At 54.1% G+C, this 19,316-nt stretch overlaps 1 protein-coding gene across 13 annotated transcripts in view; it reads left to right on the top strand.

Moving 5' to 3' along the window:
- STARD8 (StAR related lipid transfer domain containing 8) overlaps positions 1–18,543 on the top strand; it is a 72,912-nt gene extending 54,369 nt beyond the window's left edge. For 5 of the 13 annotated variants that reach the window (XM_070605415.1, XM_070605408.1, XM_070605402.1 and 2 more), the window contains 13 exons: positions 5,108–5,179; positions 7,412–7,493; positions 8,481–8,544; positions 9,817–11,231; positions 11,870–12,043; positions 13,011–13,170; positions 13,627–13,825; positions 14,234–14,444; positions 14,739–14,853; positions 15,136–15,360; positions 16,371–16,588; positions 16,687–16,863; positions 17,010–18,543. In XM_070605415.1, coding sequence (XP_070461516.1) covers positions 5,108–5,179; positions 7,412–7,493; positions 8,481–8,544; positions 9,817–11,231; positions 11,870–12,043; positions 13,011–13,170; positions 13,627–13,825; positions 14,234–14,444; positions 14,739–14,853; positions 15,136–15,360; positions 16,371–16,588; positions 16,687–16,863; positions 17,010–17,127 — 3,230 coding nt within the window. In that variant the 3' untranslated portion in view covers positions 17,128–18,543. Of the gene's footprint in view, positions 1–1,222; positions 1,411–5,107; positions 5,180–7,411; positions 7,494–8,480; positions 8,545–9,816; positions 11,232–11,869; positions 12,044–13,010; positions 13,171–13,626; positions 13,826–14,233; positions 14,445–14,738; positions 14,854–15,135; positions 15,361–16,370; positions 16,589–16,686; positions 16,864–17,009 lie in introns of all 13 variants that reach the window. The other 8 variants (XM_070605405.1, XM_070605403.1, XM_070605404.1 and 5 more) reach the window with 3 other exon arrangements.
- The last annotated feature ends 773 nt before the right edge of the window (positions 18,544–19,316 follow it).

The following is a 19,316-nucleotide window of genomic DNA, read 5'->3' on the forward strand; positions in this document are numbered from 1 at the left end:
CTGAGCTGGCCTTTAGGTTGGGAGGGAGGAGGCTGAACCGGGGCCTGGGCAGTTCTCTCTCAGCCCATTGAGTGACCACAAGGCGTAAGGAGTCAAGTTCCCCAATAGTGGCATGAAGAGAGTGGAGTTGGTGACATTGGCTGGGTGAGGCCTGACCTCCTGCAGCCTAGTTGCCTATTGTCTTCTCTTTTCTGCCTAGCTCTCTTTATCACTTCTTTACAACTAGGACATAATCTGAACTGAGTCTTAAAGACTATGTGAATACAAAGTTCAAGTAGTCTTTTTTTTTTTAGGTGAGGAAGATTGGCCCTGAGCTAACATCTGTTGCCAATCCTCTTCTTTTCACTTGAGGAAGATTGTCGCTGGGCTAACATCTGTGCCAATCTTCCTCTATTTTATGTGGGATGCTGCCACAGCGTGGCTTGACAAGTGGTGCTAGGTCCACGCCTGGGATCTGAACCTGTGAACCCTGGGCCGCTGAAGCAGAGCACAGGAACTTAACCACTACGTCACCAGGCCGGCCCCTCAAGTAGTCTTAATCAAAGCAGCCCTCTCTAATGATAACTTTCGTACAGCCACTTTCAAAACCAGACAAAACCTGACCAAATCCACACAGTAACTGTAGAGGTAGGCAGGAAAGTTGTTAGTCCTCACTGTATAGATTGGAAACCAAAGCTTAAAGAATGAAGTTGCCTAAGATGACTTAGGCAGCAAGTAGGGGAGCCAGCTTGATGAGAAAAAGCTTTTTCTCCCACTCACTCAGTTATCATCTTTGGGCATTATTGCACTTCCTCAGTGGGAGATGTTGCAGCCTTTTTCCTGGGTGCATAACCTCTACCCCCATTCATATAGCATTTCTCAAGAACAGAAGCCCTGCTTTTCTCCTCATTCCATCCTTCTCTGCATAGAAAAATTCTCCATGCTAAGAGGATCCTTGGTACATGGCCTGTGTAAGTGTAGGTGCAGATATTGTCACTGACCTCTGAAACCATCTGCTGCTGCTCAGCCATTCCTTCTTTGACACTCCCTCCAGGAGACCTGTGGGTGTGGCCCTGAGGCCTGATTTGACTCTGGATCTTTCTAGTATGCCCTCTCCCCCAACTCTTAGGGCTCAGATCAACTGGGCCCCTCCCAAGGGAAGGAGTCAGAGCTTAAATCTCCGTGGAATCCAGCTTGTGTCAGCTGAGTGCCATCCCTGACCTGTCCTGGCATATCACCCTAGCCTTGGCCAGAGCACGGCCTGCAGAAAATAGCAGTCGAAACTACTGGAATCTGCACATCTGGACACAGAGGCAGGACCAGGGGCCACAGACATTCCTCCATCACTCGCCTCAGCCTGCCCGGTGTCACTCTCCCCGCCAGGCACAGAAGACAGTCCTCAGTCTGGGCCACCTGGGCCCCAGCTCCAAGGTGAATTGACTCTACTGGGTGTGGGTGGTCACTCCTGGCCCCAGCCTGGGCAGGCTGGGATGGGTGGGAGGGATGAAGGCCAAGCACCTTAGCTCAGCTCTTAATCACCAAGACATGTGTCCCTGACTGCTCTGTCTGGGAGGGTGCCTCAGGGCCTCCATGAGGTGGTATATTGTCAGAAGCCAATGTCCCTGACATCCTGTTGGATAATAATGTATCACATTCTCCAGATTCCTGCCAGGGAGCGCTGCTGGGGATTCAGTCCATAGCCCTGCTTCAAACTCCTTGGCTGCTTTGTCGTTTGGAGCTCTTGTGGCCTCTGAAGCTTCTGCCTCCTAACCTCACTTCCCTGAGTCTTATTCTCTCATTCCAGCAGTGAGGTGGATGCAGCCATTTTCCAGACCCACAAGGGAACGCTAGCTGGGCCTCTTTCTCCAGTTTCCTCTTTTTCCTTGGGACCCTTCAGTCAGAGTGGGGAGGGAACTCATTTGTTGAGTGCTTGGTGCTATGTGACAGGGTTTTTTTTTTTCTCTCCAGTATTTTATTTAATGCTCTGAGTAGCTGTTAGAAGTGAATTTTATTACTCCCGTTTTACAGAGGAGGAAACTAAGTTGTAGAAAGGTTAAACAACTTACCCAAGGTCAGAGAGCTGGTGATTGGTGGCACCGGGATTTGAACTCAGGCTTGTAACTCCACTAGACCAGAAGGGGCAGAAAACAGTTTGGGGGCCTGGAGTTGGTCCCTTTGAGTCTAAGCTCTTTGTTTACCTGGCATCTGAGGGCAGGCGGCATAATGCAGTGGAAAAGAGTGCTGGACAGGGAACTAAAAGATCAAGGTCGCAGTGTCAGCTGTGACACTTTAACTTTGTGTGACGTGGAAAAGTCCCTTAGGCCCTAGTGTGCCCCATACCGTGGCTTTGAAAAAATACTGGTTTGGAGAGTCCCACCACAGACCAATTAAATCAGCCTCCAGGGATGTGGCCCCTAGGAATTGGTATTTTTTAAAAGCTTCTTAGCTGATTCTAATGTGGATCCAAGGGGGAGAATCCTTGAGCTGGGTGATTTAGACCAGTGCTCCTCAAGCTTTAATGTGCTTGCAAATCACCTAAGGATCCACTTAAGTGTAGATTCTGATTCAATAGGTCTGGAATTCTGCATTTCTAGCAAGCTCCCAGGTGATGCTGCTGCTGCTGGTCCAGGGGTCACGCTTTGAATAGCAGGGAGCTAGAGGGCTCTAGGTAGGAGTGAAAGAATTTGGCGCACACCTGAGTGAGCTGGTCTCCTTCCCACCAACCCTGGCTAGGGCCACTGCCTAGTCATAGTAGGAGGGGAGCAGGCAGCCCACCATGCTCCATGGGCTCCGTGACTAGGGCAGATGATGCAGATGTGTGAGACGCAGGACTCTCCCATCCCCTTCAGGTTAAGGAAGGAGCAAGGGAGTAACGGGCAGGCAGGTACCTCGCTCCTTCCTTCTCCTCTTTGTTCTACCTCTTCAAGAGTGTGTTCCTGACATGCAGGTCTATCCCTGGGGCTTGGCTCCCCTGCCTGGGGTGGCCATACCAGACTTGTGGCCCTTTAGGGGTCATTGTCTCCTTCTGTGCCTGCCTCTCTGGAAATTCTGACCTGGTCCCTCCTTTGGCACCTCCCCTTTGTCCTAATGACAGGAAAGCAGAGCTGGCTGTTGGAGGAGCTCTGAGGATGGGAAGGGCCTTCTCCCAGGGGTGTGGCAGGAGAAGGAGACAAGGAAGTGTTGTGGCAGCTGGCTCAGCTGTCTTAGCAGCAAAACCATGTCCCTCAAATGCTCCTTGGGGCTGTGTCTTAAGTCCCTTCTGGCTGCTCTTATCACATCCCACAGACCACCACTGGCTTACAGACCTGGATCCTTTCCCAGGCCTGCATTGCCCCCTGCCAGAGGGGCTGAGGTACTGCTAGCAGGGCTCTGTGGGAACAAATGATTTCCAGGACCTCTCAGATGTCCTAGTGACCCCTAAATCTTTATCATAGGTTAGAAAGATGCAGTAACAAAAAACATACACACACGCACACACACACACACACACACAGGTGCAGGTGCATGCACACACCGAGGGGCCTGTAGCTGTGTGTATACAGGTGTACAATCCTATACCAATCCACATGGATCACGGACATGAGCAAACTGGACTACAGGTATATGCAGAGACAGATGCTGGGGCGGCACCTACCTGATGCATGCACTCACAGAAATGCACAGGTGTTCATCCCCACCCTGCCCCTGTTTGCCCCAAAAGCCCTCAGGGTCTTCACCCTTCAAATCCTCATCAGCGTGTGGTCCTTGAGGAGCCTATTATTTTTTCTGACTTCCACCTTCCTGCACTCTTTCCTCCCTTGTTTACCCACCCAGCATCTCTGAAATACCATTTTGTCCTTTAACTTATCAGTCTTGGCTGCCAGGATGTCATCCCGGATTTCCTTGTGGGAGAGCACTGGGAAGAGAGAGTACTTCCTGTCTTGGAAAAACCCCACCAGGCTCCTTGGAGTCCCCTGGTCACAGGTGCTAAGGAAATGGAGGAAATGGGGGCAGGACTCCGTAGCCAGAGCAGCTCTGCTAAGCCAGCAACCTCCCCTCAACCCCACAATGCTAGGTCCCACAGTCACAGCCACACTGCTCCCTGGCACCACCTGGGTAGGGAACAAATAGCTGCCTGAGTGGTTCCAGGGCTTTGCTGCTGGTGCTCAGCCTATTCTGGCCAGGAGGGCCTCCTCTGTGGCTTCAGTTCAGCTGAGACTGGCAGGGGTGCCCCACTCAGTGCCAGGCACCCCCAGAGCACAGGCAGGAGTCTGATCCCGCCATTGCCCTCTAAGATTCCCACTGGCAGCACTGTGTCGACATGACAATCGGCACTGAGTTATGCCGCAAATAGATCGAGCCACAGGTGAGAGCCAGGGCAGTCCTGGGAGGCTCCCGGGGGGGGTGGGGAGGGCTGAACTTGATGAGTGGTAGGGCAGAAAGAGCACTAGGGAAGCTGTCATGTCAGAAGGGTAGGAACTCTGAGCGGGAGTCAGACTGAGCTTAGACTCTTGCTACCTCGTCAACTGTGAGACTGTATATGAGCTCTTCCTTTCTGAGCCTCTTCGGAGATCTGTAAAATGTGTATAGTAAAACCTTCAGAGCTTATTGTGTGTGTTAAAGAAGATTTGGTTATCAAAATGCTGGGGAATGTTAGGTAGGTTGATGGGAAAGAAAATAATAATTGTTGAACATTTCATATGCCTAGCTGGACTAGGATAGTCTACTCAGGGCCATGTAAGGGGACAGCTCCCTGAGGAAGGGGAGGGTGAAGACACAGCTGTGGCTTCTTCCCCCAGCAGTACTCCCTGACCCCAGACATTCCTGGGAGTTGCTGCTGGTGGTGAGTTTTGTTCTTGGGCAGAGGCAGGAGAGGGGAAGACGATTGGGACACACAGGAAATGAGGCTCAAGAAAGGTGCTCCGAACATGCAGGTAGTGGGGCTTGGGGAGTGGGGGGTGAATCCTAGCTGGCTGTGACATGGAGCAAATGTGTTGGTCCCTCCGTGCTTCTCTTGCCATTTCCAGATTATCAGAACTACAGGTGCCTTCCTGCTGGAGGTGAGGCACCATACACCCAGGTTAGCTTGGTGTCCGCACCCCACTAACCCCTTTTCTCTGCCTGTTTTTCTTCTTCTGCTCTGTTTTAGAAGCTGAGGCCAGAAAAGCATGCGAGTGGCTCCGAGCGACAGGATTCCCTCAGTATGCTCAGCTTTTTGAAGGTAAGGCCACTCAGTTCCTCCCCCTCCCCCCCCCCAAAAACTTACCTCATCCCTCCATTCTTCGTCTGTAAAATGGAGCAAATCAGATCCCTTCTCCCACTACACAGGAAGCTGTGTACCCTGGCCGTGCTCCTATAGTTACAACTTCTCTCTCCTACATAATCATCTCCACTGGATCACTCTCATAGGCTCTTACAAGCTCTGGTGTTGCCCATGTGTTAAAGTACTTTGTTTTGATGAGGGCCACTGCTTTGTACCACTTCTGAGGACTCCACTTACATAGATGCCATGTGGAAGGCGCACGCTGGCGTCCCTTGCCCTCACCTCACCTTCTCCACGGCCTCATTTCTCTGTTTTCCCTCATTTTTCTGTCTTTCTTTAGAGTTGTTCATACTTGCTGTTTCCACGTCCCCTCTTCTTCCCATATCCCCACTGCACCCTGGCTTCACCCCCACCTCACCAACAAAACAGTCCTTGCCAAACTCACCAGGCACCTCCACGTGGTCGAATTCAGTAGTCACTTCCCAATCTCTCAATAGCATTCAGTGCAGTTGGCCACGCACTTCAGATTCTGGAACATCCTCCTCTCCTGGCTGGCTCTCTGGCTGCTGCTCTCAGTCTCCTTTGCTGGCTCTGCTTCCTCTAACTGATATCTAAGTGTTGGGGTGCCCCAGGGCTCAATCCTGGCCCTTCTTCTCTCTCGACATTTCTTTCCCAGGAGATCCTTGACAAGTAATATCTATATTTAGGTGACTCCCAAATGTTTCTCTGTCCAGATCTCATTCCCAAGCTCCAGATTGATCTATTCAACTGCCAATTCAAATATCTAGTCGGATGTCTGCCTGGCGTCTCAGATGCAACAGGTCTAAATCCAAACTCCTGGCGGCACCACCATCCAGTCAAGCTCCACCTCCAGGAATCATTCTCAAGTCCTCCTTTCCTTTGTTTTCCATATCTAACCCTTTAGCAAGTTCCTTTTCTCTCGAGGATATATCTTAAATTGATCCACTTCCTGCCATCTTCACTGCTCTATGGCTTGCCTGGCCTGGCACGCCAGCCTCCTTCCTGCACTCCCTCCTCTACTCTGCACCGCAGCTGGAGGGACTCGGTGAGCCAAAAGCCACGCTCTGTCACTCCTCTGCTCTGACTGTATCGCTCCTCTGCTGGCTTCCCAGCACACTCAGCAGGAAGTAAGCCCAAGCGCTTTATTCTGGCCAACAAGACTGCATCACCCAACTTCCGTTCGCTCCTCTCCCCTTTGCTCACTCTGCTCCATGCTCCTTTCCACCACTTGCTCATACCAGGCTCTTTCCCTCCTTGGAGCCTTAATGTTAGTCCTGCCTGGAGCTCTCTTCCCAGGCTCTTTGCACGGCTGGCCCCTTCTCACTCTTCAGGACTCGGCTCAGAAGTCCCCACCTCAGAAAGCCCTCTGCTGACCACCTCGCTACACGTACCCCCACCCCACAAGCCTCTCTTTACCCCATCACCGTGGCTAATGTCTTTCATAGCATTTAGAACTGCATTCTCTTGTCTGTTTCATACACTGTTTATTATCTTCGGCCCCTATGAGAGTGTAAACTCCATGAAGGCAGGGGTCATTTTTATCTTGTTCACGGTTGTATTCTCAGTGCCTGGCACCAAGTAGGTGCTCAGTTAATATTAGCTAAATGAGTCAGTCGGCTTGTTTTGCCAGTAAGGCAGAGAGGTATGGGATTTCCTGAATGCTCTCTCCTCTTCCCCCGCTCCTTCCTCTCTCCCTTCCCCTTGCCAAACCCCAGGGAGTGGGCTCCTCTGCTCTGAGCAATAGCGGGAAGTGAGGTGTTGTTTGGCTGCACACTCTCCTTTCTCCCTCTCTGCTCCCTCCAGTTCACCTTAGGCCAAAGAGAAGGTTTCCTCTCTGAGCAGCCCAGGATTCAAAGGGGACTGGAGGAGCCCAGGTCGGCTCTTAGCAGCCACCGAGGGCCTCAGGCCTGCTGTCCGCTATGGACCTGCCTCGCTGACTGATGGGTCCTCTTGTCCAGTTCAACCCTCCTGGCCTCGCTTCGGCCTTTCCCGGACAGTCAACCCTGAGCTCCCTGGGCCCCTCTTTTACTCCGGGCTTTCTCCTTCTCCTTGGTTCTTGCCTTTCTGCCTCCCTGCTTCCCTGGCCTTCCCCTTCCTGCTCAAGGGCTGCTGGCACTGAGTTTCTGACCTACCACCCTTTACTCATCTTGGCTTCTCTCTGCCGTACAGAAGGTTCGTTTCCCCTGGATATTGGCTCTGTGAAGAAGGACCACAGTTTTCTGGACGAAGACTCTTTGGGGGCCCTGCGCAGGTAGGGGGGCTGAGGGTCAGGAGGTCAGGGCCTGGCTTGGGGCTTCCTCATGGAAGAAAGCAGTCCCTGTCTCCTCTAACAGAGGAGGAGCCTGGCCTATTAACAAAGCTCATTTGCTGCAGTCACTCTGCTCGCTCTGTTTCTATGTCTGTGACACCCTCACTCACACATATACTCTAGCTACAAAGCCAAGATCTGGCCTTGAATCTTTTCTCCCTTCAGTCAGATCCCCCAAACATTCCTCTGATTTGTCCCCCCTCTACTTACAGTGGCTTGGCCCTTGTTTGAAGCCAAACCACAACTTCTTGGATCCATTACAGTAGCCTCCTAACTGGCCTTCCTCCTTTCCATCTCTGTATTCCCCTCCTTGCCCTCACCCTGATCCAGCCACTAGAGTCAGCTTCCAAGCGGGTGTTCCTTTGCTTAAAGTGTATCACTACCTGCTGGGGAAAGTTTGAAGATTTTTAGCATGACACCCGAAGTCCTTTACAATCTGGCTTTGACCGACCCTTATCAGCCTCAGTGCCCCCATCTCACACCCAGGCTCATCTGTTTGCTGACCATTTCCCTCTCTACCTTGTCACAGCTCCTGTTAAAGCCTAGGATAGAGTCTCTGTTTCTCTCTCCCTCAGAATCCCATTTCTGTCCTCCAGGAAGCCTTCTCTGACTGCAACCCCTCTGTTCATGGAAGTTCCTTGACCCACCCTCAGTGTGCTTGTAGTGCCTTCTGTCTACTCTGTTCTTGAACCTGTCCCATCTCTGTAGTGGTTTGTTCCACATCTATAAACTCCTGGAGGACAGAGGCCATAATCTCCCCAGCATCATATCTGGCACTGAAACCTTCATGAACACTGGGGCTTGGGAGAAGTGTTGATGGCTTGGGCATGTGAAGTATTGGATGGCATCTTAGGAGTGTCTTGGTAGGCTATGCCCTGCAGGCTTTGGGGGTTGATACCCTTGAATGAACACTGCTTCCTTTCCTTGCAGGAGGCTGATGACCTTGAACAATTGTGCCTCGATGAAACTGGAGGTTCATTTTCAATGCAAGCAGGTGAGTCATGACAAGGGTAGGGTTGTGGTCTTGTGGCACCATAGGGAACCCAGGACATACACAAATCACTTGCAAAACTAGCTCCGATGTCCCGGGAATCTGGGGTATCCGGAGCAGTGCCTTGCTCTAGCCTAGGAGTGAGAGGTAGGGGTTCCTAGGAGGCTGCTGGGTTTTGGAAAGCCTGGTCTAGAGGTTTGACTGTGAGAACAAGTGCCCTGGCCCATGGCCTCACCCAACCCCCTCAGCCCACTTCTCCCTCCTGGGTTTACTAATAACTTGACCTAGTGATCATTCTTCCTCAGGGAAATCTATCTGCTTCCACTACCTGCTCTGTGATAGTGAAAGTTCCTTGACTAGGGCACAGAGATAGAATAATGTGGTCGGAAAATCATGGCCTATGTGGTCTTAGAAGTCAGGATCCCCAACCTCACCGCCACAAAGTCTAACCCCTCTGAGGTTCATTTTCCCCATCTCTATAACGAATTGGGGGGTGCATTAATAGCTTCCAAAGACCTTTCCAACTCTGCCAATCTGGGATTGCAGAAACTGAGAGGACTCTTGGTCTGCACGTAGCCCTGGAATGCAGGCCTGGTGACCCCATCCTTCCCTGGAGTCAGGCTTTGTGGGTTTCTTCTGAGGCTTTCTCTACCTGAAGCCTGCAGCCAAGTGGGTCAGCCAAGTTGCCAGAGCCCTGGCTCGGGAAGCAGGAGATCCCTGGGGCCTGGTCGTAGCTCTGCCCCTCTCTGCTCGGTGACCTTGGGCAAGCTTTCCCCTCTCTCAGTTTCCCCATCTTGAAAATTAGAAAATTAGAAAATCTAAAATCTCCTTCCAGCTCTCGCATTCTGTGATTCTAATCTAAGACTATAGTCTAGAGACTTGGGAGGCTGCTGAGGACAGGAGGTCAAGACACCTGGATTCTAGCCCTGGCTCTGTCACTGACTTACTGCATGACATTGTATGACCTTAGGCAAGTGGCTTCTCATTTGTGGGTCTGGGTTTCCCTATCTGTAAAATGGGGAGGGATTAGATTAATCAAATTGGGGAGAGATTAGATTAATCAAATGACTGTTACCATCCATCTAGTCTCTGTCTATGACTCCTGGTTTCCTCTGGCACTCCCAGAGCCAGCTCCCTACTCTAGGACATGTCCTCAAGCAGAGAACAGGGCACTTTGCCTCAAAGTCCCCCAAGAGATTGGAGGCAGAGAGTGGAACACAAGCAAGGGCTTGTGGGCTGGACTTCTCTGACCTAACCCTGTGGCACCATTCCCAGAATGAAGACTCAGAGGAGGAAGAGCAGTGTACCATCAGCAACCACTGGGCCTTCCAGCAAGAAAGTAAATGCTGGTCTCGTGTGGACTCCTCTGACCTGCTGGCCCCACCAAGCCATGGCCTGCCAGTGACCTCCAGCTGTGAGAGCATCCTCACTGAGTTTAGCGCCACCTCCCTGCCAGCCATCACCGTGAGCCTAGCGCCTGAGCCAGCGGCTCTGCCCTCCCTAAGCCGTGCACCCAGCCCGAGTGACCGACCCCTCCTCAGCCCTACCCGGGGCCAAAAGAGTCCCCAGGACAAAGCCAAGAAGCACCGTTCTCGAAGCTTCCTCAAGCACCTTGAGTCTCTGAGGCGGAAGGAAAAGGGTGGCAGCCGGCAAGCAGAGCCTGAGGGTAGCCCAGCCACCCCCAAGAAGGCCTCAAAAGCCTCCTCTTTCCGTAGTCGCCGTGGCTTCCTCTCTACTGGATTCTACAGGGTCAAGAACCAGCCAGCCACCTCAGCCAGTGGTGCTGGTGCTGAGACTCAGAGGGCCTGGGAGGCCTGGCCTGTGGCCACGTTCTGGCATCCTCAGCGGGTACACCGGGGTGACTGCCTGGTGCATGTCCCCAGGGACCACAAACCAGGCACATTCCCTCGCTCCCTGTCCATTGAGAGCCTGTGTCCTGAGGATGGACAACGCTTGGCAGATTGGCAGCCAGGTAGGCGCTGGGGCTATGAAGGGCGCCGGGGCTCCTGTGGCTCCACGGGCAGCCATGCCAGCACCTATGACAATATGCCTGAGTTGTACCCAGCTGAACCTGTACTGGCTGGGGCTGACGCCGAAGATGAGGAGGTTGGGGGCAGCTATGCCCACCTAGACGACATCCTCCAGCATGTGTGGGGCCTGCAGCAACGGGTAGAGCTTTGGTCTCAGGCCATGTACCCAGATCTGGGGCCTGGAGATAAGGAAGAGGAAGAAGAGGATGAAGAAGAGGAGGAGGCCGCTTCATCAGTAGAAATAGCCACAATCGAGGTTGAAGGCCAGGCTGAGGCTCTGGCCCAGGTCGAGGCTCTGGCCCACAGAGAGTCCTCAGCCCCGCCCCAGGCTGATGACCAGCCAGGAGTCCCAGCTCAGGCTCCGGCTCAGGCCCCAGCTGAGGCTGAGTCCCTGGCACAGGCAGAGGCAGAGGCCCTGGGCCCAGCCCAGGGTAATGAGCAGGAGGCGAATTCAAGCAGGGAACCCACCTCTGTCTCCAGCCTGTCTGCGGAAGAAGGACACTCCATTTCTGACACTGTGGCCTCCTCCAGCGAACTGGACTGTAGCGGGAACTCCATGAACGAGGCTGAGGCCTCAGGGTCCCCGGCTGGACTCCAGGCATCAGCGCCCCGTGAACGACGAGATTCAGGCGTTGGGGCCTCACTTACCAGACCCTGCAGGTGGGAGTTCAGGGTAGGGGTGAGACCAGGGGCCTCTGTTGTTTCTCTCTGTCTCTCCCTTTCCCCCTCTCTCCCTCCCTTCTCCTCTCCCCGCTGCTCTCTGCATCTCCCCCCACCCTCAAGCCAGTTTCTTAGTTATGGGGCCCAGGAGCAGGTTCTTGGGCCTGGGTGATTGCCTCCAGGCAGCCAGTCCCAGGAGAGAAATAGAAATACTCCAAGACTCGGGAATCCAGAATGTTAGGTTCAGGACCTGCCTCTGCTATGGCATTGAGCAAATTTTAGCTCCTCTTTGGGTTTCAGTTTCCTCATGTGTAAATCAAGGGTGTTAGAGGAGATGGTCTTTGATGCCTAGCTTCGCCATTCTGGGTTTCTCAGAGCATCCTCTCTACTGCAGTCTTGGAGAGGTAGGGGGCTGGTACTGTTTGCTGGCACTAGATGGGCCTGAGCTCTGTGCCATCCTCCCTGACAGCATCTTGACTGTTGGGCAGCCCTGGACCCAGCAGCAATGCTGACAGTGGTCCCATCTCCCTGCATTTTCTTTCTTTGGGGAGAGAAAAGGGACCAGAGGAACACAACCTTTTCTAAAGTTTACCCAAACCTGCTCCTCTGGCCTTCTCCATCCCCTCATCCCTCACCAGGAAGCTCCGGTGGCACAGCTTCCAGAACTCCCACCGGCCCAGCCTCAACTCAGAGTCGCTGGAGATCAACCGGCAATTTGCTGGCCAGATCCACCTCCTGCACAAGGGCTCGCTGCTGCGGCTCACTGCCTTCATGGAGAAGTACACTGTGCCTCACAAACAGGGCTGGGTCTGGTGAGTGTTCCTGGGCCATGGTGGGTGGGGGGAGCTGCTCACCTAGGTCTTGGCTCCCTCCCTGCCCCCTCTCCAGGGCCCTGGGAGCGTCAGCCCCAGAAGGTGGGTGTAGGCAGGCAGGGCCCACAGGCCAATGGAGTGGTGGGATGTGCCAGGAGGCTGGAGGGGCTGTGGCCCGAGAAGTCAGCATGGCTCTGGATGGCTTGCATATATCTGTAGGGGATGCGCGTGGGATGAGCATGTGTGCTGTGTGTGAGGAGGGGTGGGGGTGGGGGACCCTAGTCCTTGAGCTGTACCTCCTCCATCCCAACCTCCATGCTGCCACCGTTGAGATTGTCCTAAAATACAGCTTTAGTTGTCACTCTCTGATAAACACCCTTCTGTGGCTCTCCATTGCCAAAGAATGAGGTCCAGTTTCCTTCTCTTCTGGCCCCACCCCATCTGTCAGGTTCTTTAGCCTGCCATTCCCAACCAATGCCACCATACAGGCCAGTGGACTGGTCGCCCTTCCCTGAATGTGCCATGCTCTTTTTCCTGCCTCTTTGCCTTTGTCCATTCTGTTCTGTCTGTCTCAAATGCCTTTTCCCCATTTCTCCTCTGGGACAACACCTACCTGTCCCTCAAGAGCCTGCTGAATTTTCACCTCCTCTCTGAAGCCTTCCTTGACCTGCTAGGTACAGTTCCCCTCCCTCATGGGTCTTCCCTCGGGTTCTTGGCCTACTCCTGGCCACATGTATTGTCATTGCCTGTTGACACAATTGACCAGACTCAGAGCTCCCTATGTTCCTCTGTGACCCCCTAGGGCTGGACCCAGAGCAGGTGCTCAGTGAATGTTGCCTCTGGGATGTGGTCTGCTCCTTACCCTGCTCGCCCCTTCCTGAGCCCCTCAAGACTGCAGACAGAGTCTCTGAGCTATGTCCCAGCCTACCCTGCCCCCTCCCTGATCTCTTGTTACTCTCCCAAACAGGTCAGTGCCCAAGTTCATGAAAAGGAATAAGACCCCAGACTACAGGGGCCAGCACGTGTTTGGGGTGCCACCTCTCATCCACGTGCAGCGCACAGGCCAGCCACTGCCGCAGAGCATTCAGCAAGCCATGCGCTACTTGCGCAGCCAGTGCTTGGACCAGGTGAGGCCTCCCGGGGAGCCTGCAGAGAGATGGAACTGGGGAGGAGGTCCGATGCTAAGGAGTTGAGGAGGGAAACTGCTCTGACCTTTCCCCTGGGTTGAGCAGAGACCTTTCCTGTCCTCAGGAAGGCCCAGCACAGATGGAGCCGAAGCTCCCTTCTGCCTGGCTCTGTGCCAGCTTATTTCTGGCCCAGGTGCTATAGTCCCCATCTTCCAGGAGCCTGCCTTAGCCTAGGTCCCCCTTTTCCTACTCATCTCCACTAAAGCTGTCTTTCTCCTTGGCCCCGAAGCTATAAAAACCCTTCTCTTTGGTTTTGCCATTTCTCTCCTACCCTGCCCAGCAGGAAGCCTGCCAGGCTTGGAAGTCTCTGGGGTGGCCTACACTCTTGACTCCTGGTGCAAGGCTGCCCTCACAGTCTCCCTCCCATCCCTCCCTCCCTCCCCTGCATGGACCCAGGTGGGTATCTTCCGCAAGTCTGGGGTGAAGTCTAGGATCCAGAACCTGCGCCAAATGAATGAGACCTCCCCCGACAATGTCTGCTATGAGGGCCAGTCGGCCTACGATGTGGCTGACCTGCTGAAGCAGTATTTCCGGGACCTGCCTGAGCCTATCTTCACCAGCAAACTCACCACCACTTTCCTGCAGATCTACCAGCGTGAGTCACCTGCACCTATCCCCAACAACCCGCCCCATTCTCAGCCTCCGTGAATCCTAGGGCTTGTGGAAGATAAACCTGATGTGGGCAAATGGAGTCACAGCCATGAGCTCATTGAAAGATTTACTATCAAGAGTTGGAAAGCCCCCTGGGGAGAGACCACATTTTATCCCCCGCCCCGACCCATTATATGGAAGGATTGACTGAGGCCCTGAGGAAAGGCAGGGACGTACCTAAGGTTACACTGCACAGTAGAGCAGAGCTTGATCTAGCACCCAGGGCCCACCTTTGCCCTTCTCACTAGCTTCCCTTGGGATCACTGTGCCTTCTGCATTCCTGGAAGCAAGAGGCTGGCTGCTGGAGGCTCTAGGGGAATAAGGAAGCCCTTCTGCCGTCCCTTCCTTACAGTCCTCCCCAAGGATCAATGGCTGGCAGCAGCACAAGCCGCCACCTTGCTGCTCCCTGACGAGAACCGAGAGGTGCTGCAGACTCTGCTCTATTTCCTAAGTGACATTGCCTCTGCTGAGGAAAACCAGATGACAGCCGGCAACCTGGCAGTGTGCCTGGCACCCTCCATCTTCCACCTCAACATCTCCAAGAAGGATAGCCCCTCACCCAGGTGAAACAGGGCAGGGTGTGGCAGAGCCAGGCAGGGAAGATTTGGACCCTGTTGGACTTTTGGCCCTTGATGGCCAGCACTGCAGTTCTCAGGCGTCACCACCAGGGTTCAGCCTGACTCCTCAGGGGCCCAGGACTGGTTGGATGCCGTGAAGAAGGGCTTTCCTTCTAAAGGGCAGCAGGTTGTTTTGTGTTCAGGACTGGCAAGCTGGCTTCCAGGGAGCTGGAAGCCAGCTTGTCAGCCATCTTGTCTTGTGCCTTTGGGCCATCCTCTTCTCCTGGCACTTCTCTCCAGGATCAAGAGCAAACGCAGCCTGGTTGGCCGGCCAGGCCCAAGGGACCTAACTGAGAACATGGCTGCCACCCAGGGCCTATCACACATGATCAGTGACTGCAAGAAACTTTTCCAGGTGAGTACTTCCAGGCCATGGTACCTACTTTCCAGACCCAGGGGAACCATCAGGCTCGAGCTTTGCACCCCAAGGCGGGGTTAGGGCCCAACTTGACACATACCCCTTATCCTCCTACTTCTGACTCTTCCCCTACAAGGTTTCTCATCTGCCTCACTGCAGTAGCCAGGCCTCTCCATCCACTTAACATGAACCTGGCAGGCCCCATGGGCTCTAAGACTGAGGGTCCCTGACCCTCTGCTGCTCCTCACGGCCCCCAGCCTGGTGTGTGTGCCCTCCCAGGTGCCCCAGGACATGGTGCTGCAACTGTGTGGCTCCTACAGCGCAGCCGAGCTCAGCCCTCCGGGCCCAGCCCTAGCTGAGCTGCGGCAGGCCCGAGCTGCTGGCATGAGCCTGAGCCTCTACATGGAAGAGAGCGTCCAGGAGCTGCTGCGCGATGCTGCTGAGCGCTTCAAGGGCTGGGTGAGCGTGCCGGGGCCCCAGCACACAGAGCTGGCCTGCAGGAAGGTGAGCAGCACATTGCCCATGGTTGCCATGGGGCTGGGGGAGGGTGTGGTGCAGGCGGGGGAGGGGGCAGGGATCCCAAAGGAAGGAGCTGCCCAACTAGTCTTGCTGTGCCTCAGCCTGATACTTGGAGAATGCCAGCCAGTGAAGCAAGTACCCTAATGAATTGAGAACCAAACGAGACTAAGGGATCTCTTTCAGGGATCACCTGTAAGAATTACCCTCCCAAGGCCCCACTCCAGACATGTCACTACTTTTAGAGCCTCACCTGCCATCTCTTCCTGCCCCACAGTTGCACTGAGCTCCTTACATTTCCACCTGTGTGCTTCTGCCCCTGCTGTCCTCCTGCCTGGACTGACCTGCCCCAAGCACTACATTTCCCGAGCCACGTTAAGCCCCAACTTAATATGCCTCCTCCTTCATTCAGAGCCTCTCGTCATGCCCTAGGCTGGAGGTGACTTCTCTCTGTCCTTCTCTTGGCACTAGCCATGTTCTTTCTTGGATCCTGATTATGAGTAAGACTGCAAGCCTGAGGTTTACCATGTATAAACCGGTCATAGTAAAGCCTCTCTTATAGGATCAGAGTGAGAAGCTTGCCCTGTGCCTGGCATAGACAAAAGGCTCAAGAAAGAGCAGCCTTTGTTGCTGTGCACATGTTCTACTTCCCGCGCTAGATGGTGAGTTCCTCGAGGACTATCGCCATCTTCTCTGCCTGTTCACTTCCAGAAATTCCAAGCACTGTGCCCATTTCGTGGTAGAGCCTAGTAGGCCTCAGAGAATGTGTGTCTCATCATCTCTTTGTGCTCTTGATCAGATAGAGAGGCAGACATCCAGAAAGGAGAGAGAGGACAGGGAACACAGGGATGGCCTGTCTGGATCTGGCTAGGATCAGCAGAGTAGCCCTGCAGCCTTCCTTTGCCAGGGGCTGGAGTGCAGGCAGGCCAGGACTAGAGCTGAGTGGGAGTTCTCCAACCTTGACAGTTGCTCCCTGTCCCCACTCCTGTGGCTTGCAGGCACCTGACGGGCACCCCTTGCGTGTGTGGAAGGCATCCACAGAGGTGGCGGCCCCTCCAGCTGTGGTGCTACACCGTGTTCTGCGGGAGCGAGCCCTCTGGGATGAGGATCTGCTGCGGGCCCAGGTGCTGGAAGCCTTGATGCCGGGTGTGGAGCTGTACCACTATGTCACCGACAGCATGGCACCCCATCCCTGCCGTGACTTCGTGGTACTTCGGTGAGGGCCTCCAGCTGTCAGCCTGCCGTGCCTGGGGGACTAGGGAGGTGGGGTGGAAACTGGCACAAGGAACCTGAGTGTGTCTCCCTTTCCCACAGGATGTGGCGCTCTGACCTGCCCCGTGGGGGTTGCTTGCTTGTCTCTCAGTCCCTGGATCCTGAGCAACCTGTGCCAGAGTCAGGGGTGCGGGCCCTGATGCTCACTTCCCAGTACCTCATGGAGCCTTGTGGCCTGGGCCGCTCCCGGCTCACTCACATCTGCCGTGCAGACCTCAGGTACCAGGCCCCCTCAGCCCTGGCACCCTCTGCTTCTGCCCCACACCGCTGATCCCTGGGGGCTGGAAGCATGTCCTTTCTCCCCTTCCCCTGGCAAGGGCTCCAGAGAACTCCTGGCTCATGCCTGCCTGTTTCTACCTCCCCAGGGGCCGCTCTCCTGACTGGTACAACAAAGTCTTTGGGCACTTGTGTGCCATGGAAGTGGCAAAGATCCGGGACTCCTTCCCCACCCTGCAAGCAGCTGGTCCTGAGACAAAGTTGTGAGCCTCGGCCTGGTCCCAGGGTGGCACCACCTGGGCCCCCGGTACCAAAGGAGTAAGAGGGAAATGAGAGGAGAGCAGCTCTCAGCTGCTGATTCCAGGGGCAGAGGCAGGCCTGTGCAGCTGCAGCTGCCTCCCTTACTTCCTGAAGCTCCTCCACACATACAGGGGAGGAAAAGAGAATTTCAGTGTTCCATCTCCATTCCACCCTCAAACCTGTGTTCTGCTCTCCAGAGAGAGAGAGAGAGAGAGAGAAAGAGAGAGAGAGGGGGAGAGGAGTCATTTTAGGAGCAAGAAGATGCTACTGCCCTCCAGGCCCATGGAGCCACCAGTCAATCTGAAGCCCTACTGGCTGCCCTCCACTGCAGGGGGAAGGAAGTAGACAGCAGTGTGTGCTCCCAGATCTCCACAATTCAGAGAGGCCAAGCCATCCTGTTTGGTACTAGAGTCCCTTTGAGGTTGGACAGGAAGTTCTGGTCCTGCCTTTAGGCCCAACATTGGCCCTGAACTGGCTTTTCCAGAGAAATTGGACTGGAGTGGATGTGCACAGGGGCAGAGCACAGGGCAGCCCCAACCGCACGATCTGTTTTACTTGTGTAAATACAATGAAGACTTTTATGAAGCTGATTTAAAGAGTGGGCACTGACAGGCAACAACGATTTGGGATAGCTTGAGATGTGAGAGTGGGGGGAGCCTTCCTTTCTCAGGTCTCAAGAGACCAATGAACCAATCTCCTCTGGCTTGGGCCCCATACTTTATCTGCCACTCTCTGGGGTCCCATGTAGCCTTTGGGCACACGCTGCCATGTCTGCAGAGTAAACAGGCTCATCCCCTCACTGCATGGGCTGAGCACAAGCAGATGGTGGCGAGGAGAGACAGATCTGTGTCCATGTCCTTTCTCCTGCGGTAGCAGGCTGACATAACAGTCCCTTCCTCAAGCAGAGACCTGGCCCCCAGCTCAGGCGGCCAGCCAGCCAGATAGAATGGCCTAGTGTCATCTCAGCCAGCTGGAGCTTGATCCAAACCTGACCTATCCCACCCACCAGCCATCTTGGTTCATGTGGAAATTCAAATGCCAACTGGTGCTTTATTTTTCTTTCAGATGAATAAACTAGAGTGGGATGGGTCCCAGCCAACGTTGTAATTTTTAAGCCTATTTTATTTGTACCTATAAATACTGTACAGTCAGAATATATATATGTATTTGTGTGTGTATATACATATATATATATGTATATACACACACGTCTATATACACACACATATATTCTATCATGAGTATACTATAATCTGTGGGTGGGAGCAGGGATCTGGAAAGCCTCGGGGTGGGGAGGCAAGGCACTTAAGATAAGATGGGGGAGGTAGAGAGCAGGATCCACGTGACCCCTCAGCAGAACAATAAAACATTACTAGAAATGCAGTCTGGCTCTGTGGCTGTCTTTGCTGAGACTATGGGCGCAGGACTGGGGAGGGGTTCCAACACAGGCTTGGTATTAGGGTCAGAGGTTGTGAGCATTGCTGGCATAGGACACAAGGGGAGGCTGCAGGAGGAATCGGGGAGGGCCTCAGCTCTTCTCTTTGGGAGGTGATTTGGGAGTGGGGAGGTGGAATTCTGAGAATCCAGGGCTTAGGTGGAAACTGAAGACCCCATCCCCCGTCCCCTGACCTGGCCAGTGTCCCTGATCTGAGTGGCCCACAAGCATGCCCTCAGGCATCCTGACAGTAGCCCAAAGGAGAGATGCCCCTGGTTATGCTGTCCTTCCTTCCCCTGCCACACTCAGCCTAAGCTGAAGGATGAAGAGTGGAGACTCAGCCCCAGGAGGCTTGGGGAAGCTGTTCCACTCATAAGCCAGCCTATGAGAGGTCTAAGTGCCTCGAGACAGCCTCTAGTCTGGCACCAGTGACCAGCAAATCCCCAGGTACAGAGGGGCCCCCTCATTTTGTCTTTCCCGCAGGCTTGTCTTTGCCATGTTGCTGTAGCCCTAAAATTCCCCAGCTCTGAGGAGCAGCTAGAGAGAGTACAGGCTTTGCGATCACATCTGTGTTTGCATCCCTTCAGTGCTATGGAGTAGCCTGGAACGAACAAGTCCTGTTCTCTCTCTCTCTCAACCTCAGCTTCCTCGTGGGCCAAAAAGGCCAGTGATACCTCGTCACAAGTCTGGCTCAGTAACTTCAGGTTGGCCCAACCCAGTC

Source organism: Equus przewalskii, chromosome X (assembly GCF_037783145.1).
Source record: "Equus przewalskii isolate Varuska chromosome X, EquPr2, whole genome shotgun sequence".
In the NCBI taxonomy this organism is placed as follows: domain Eukaryota; kingdom Metazoa; phylum Chordata; class Mammalia; order Perissodactyla; family Equidae; genus Equus; species Equus przewalskii.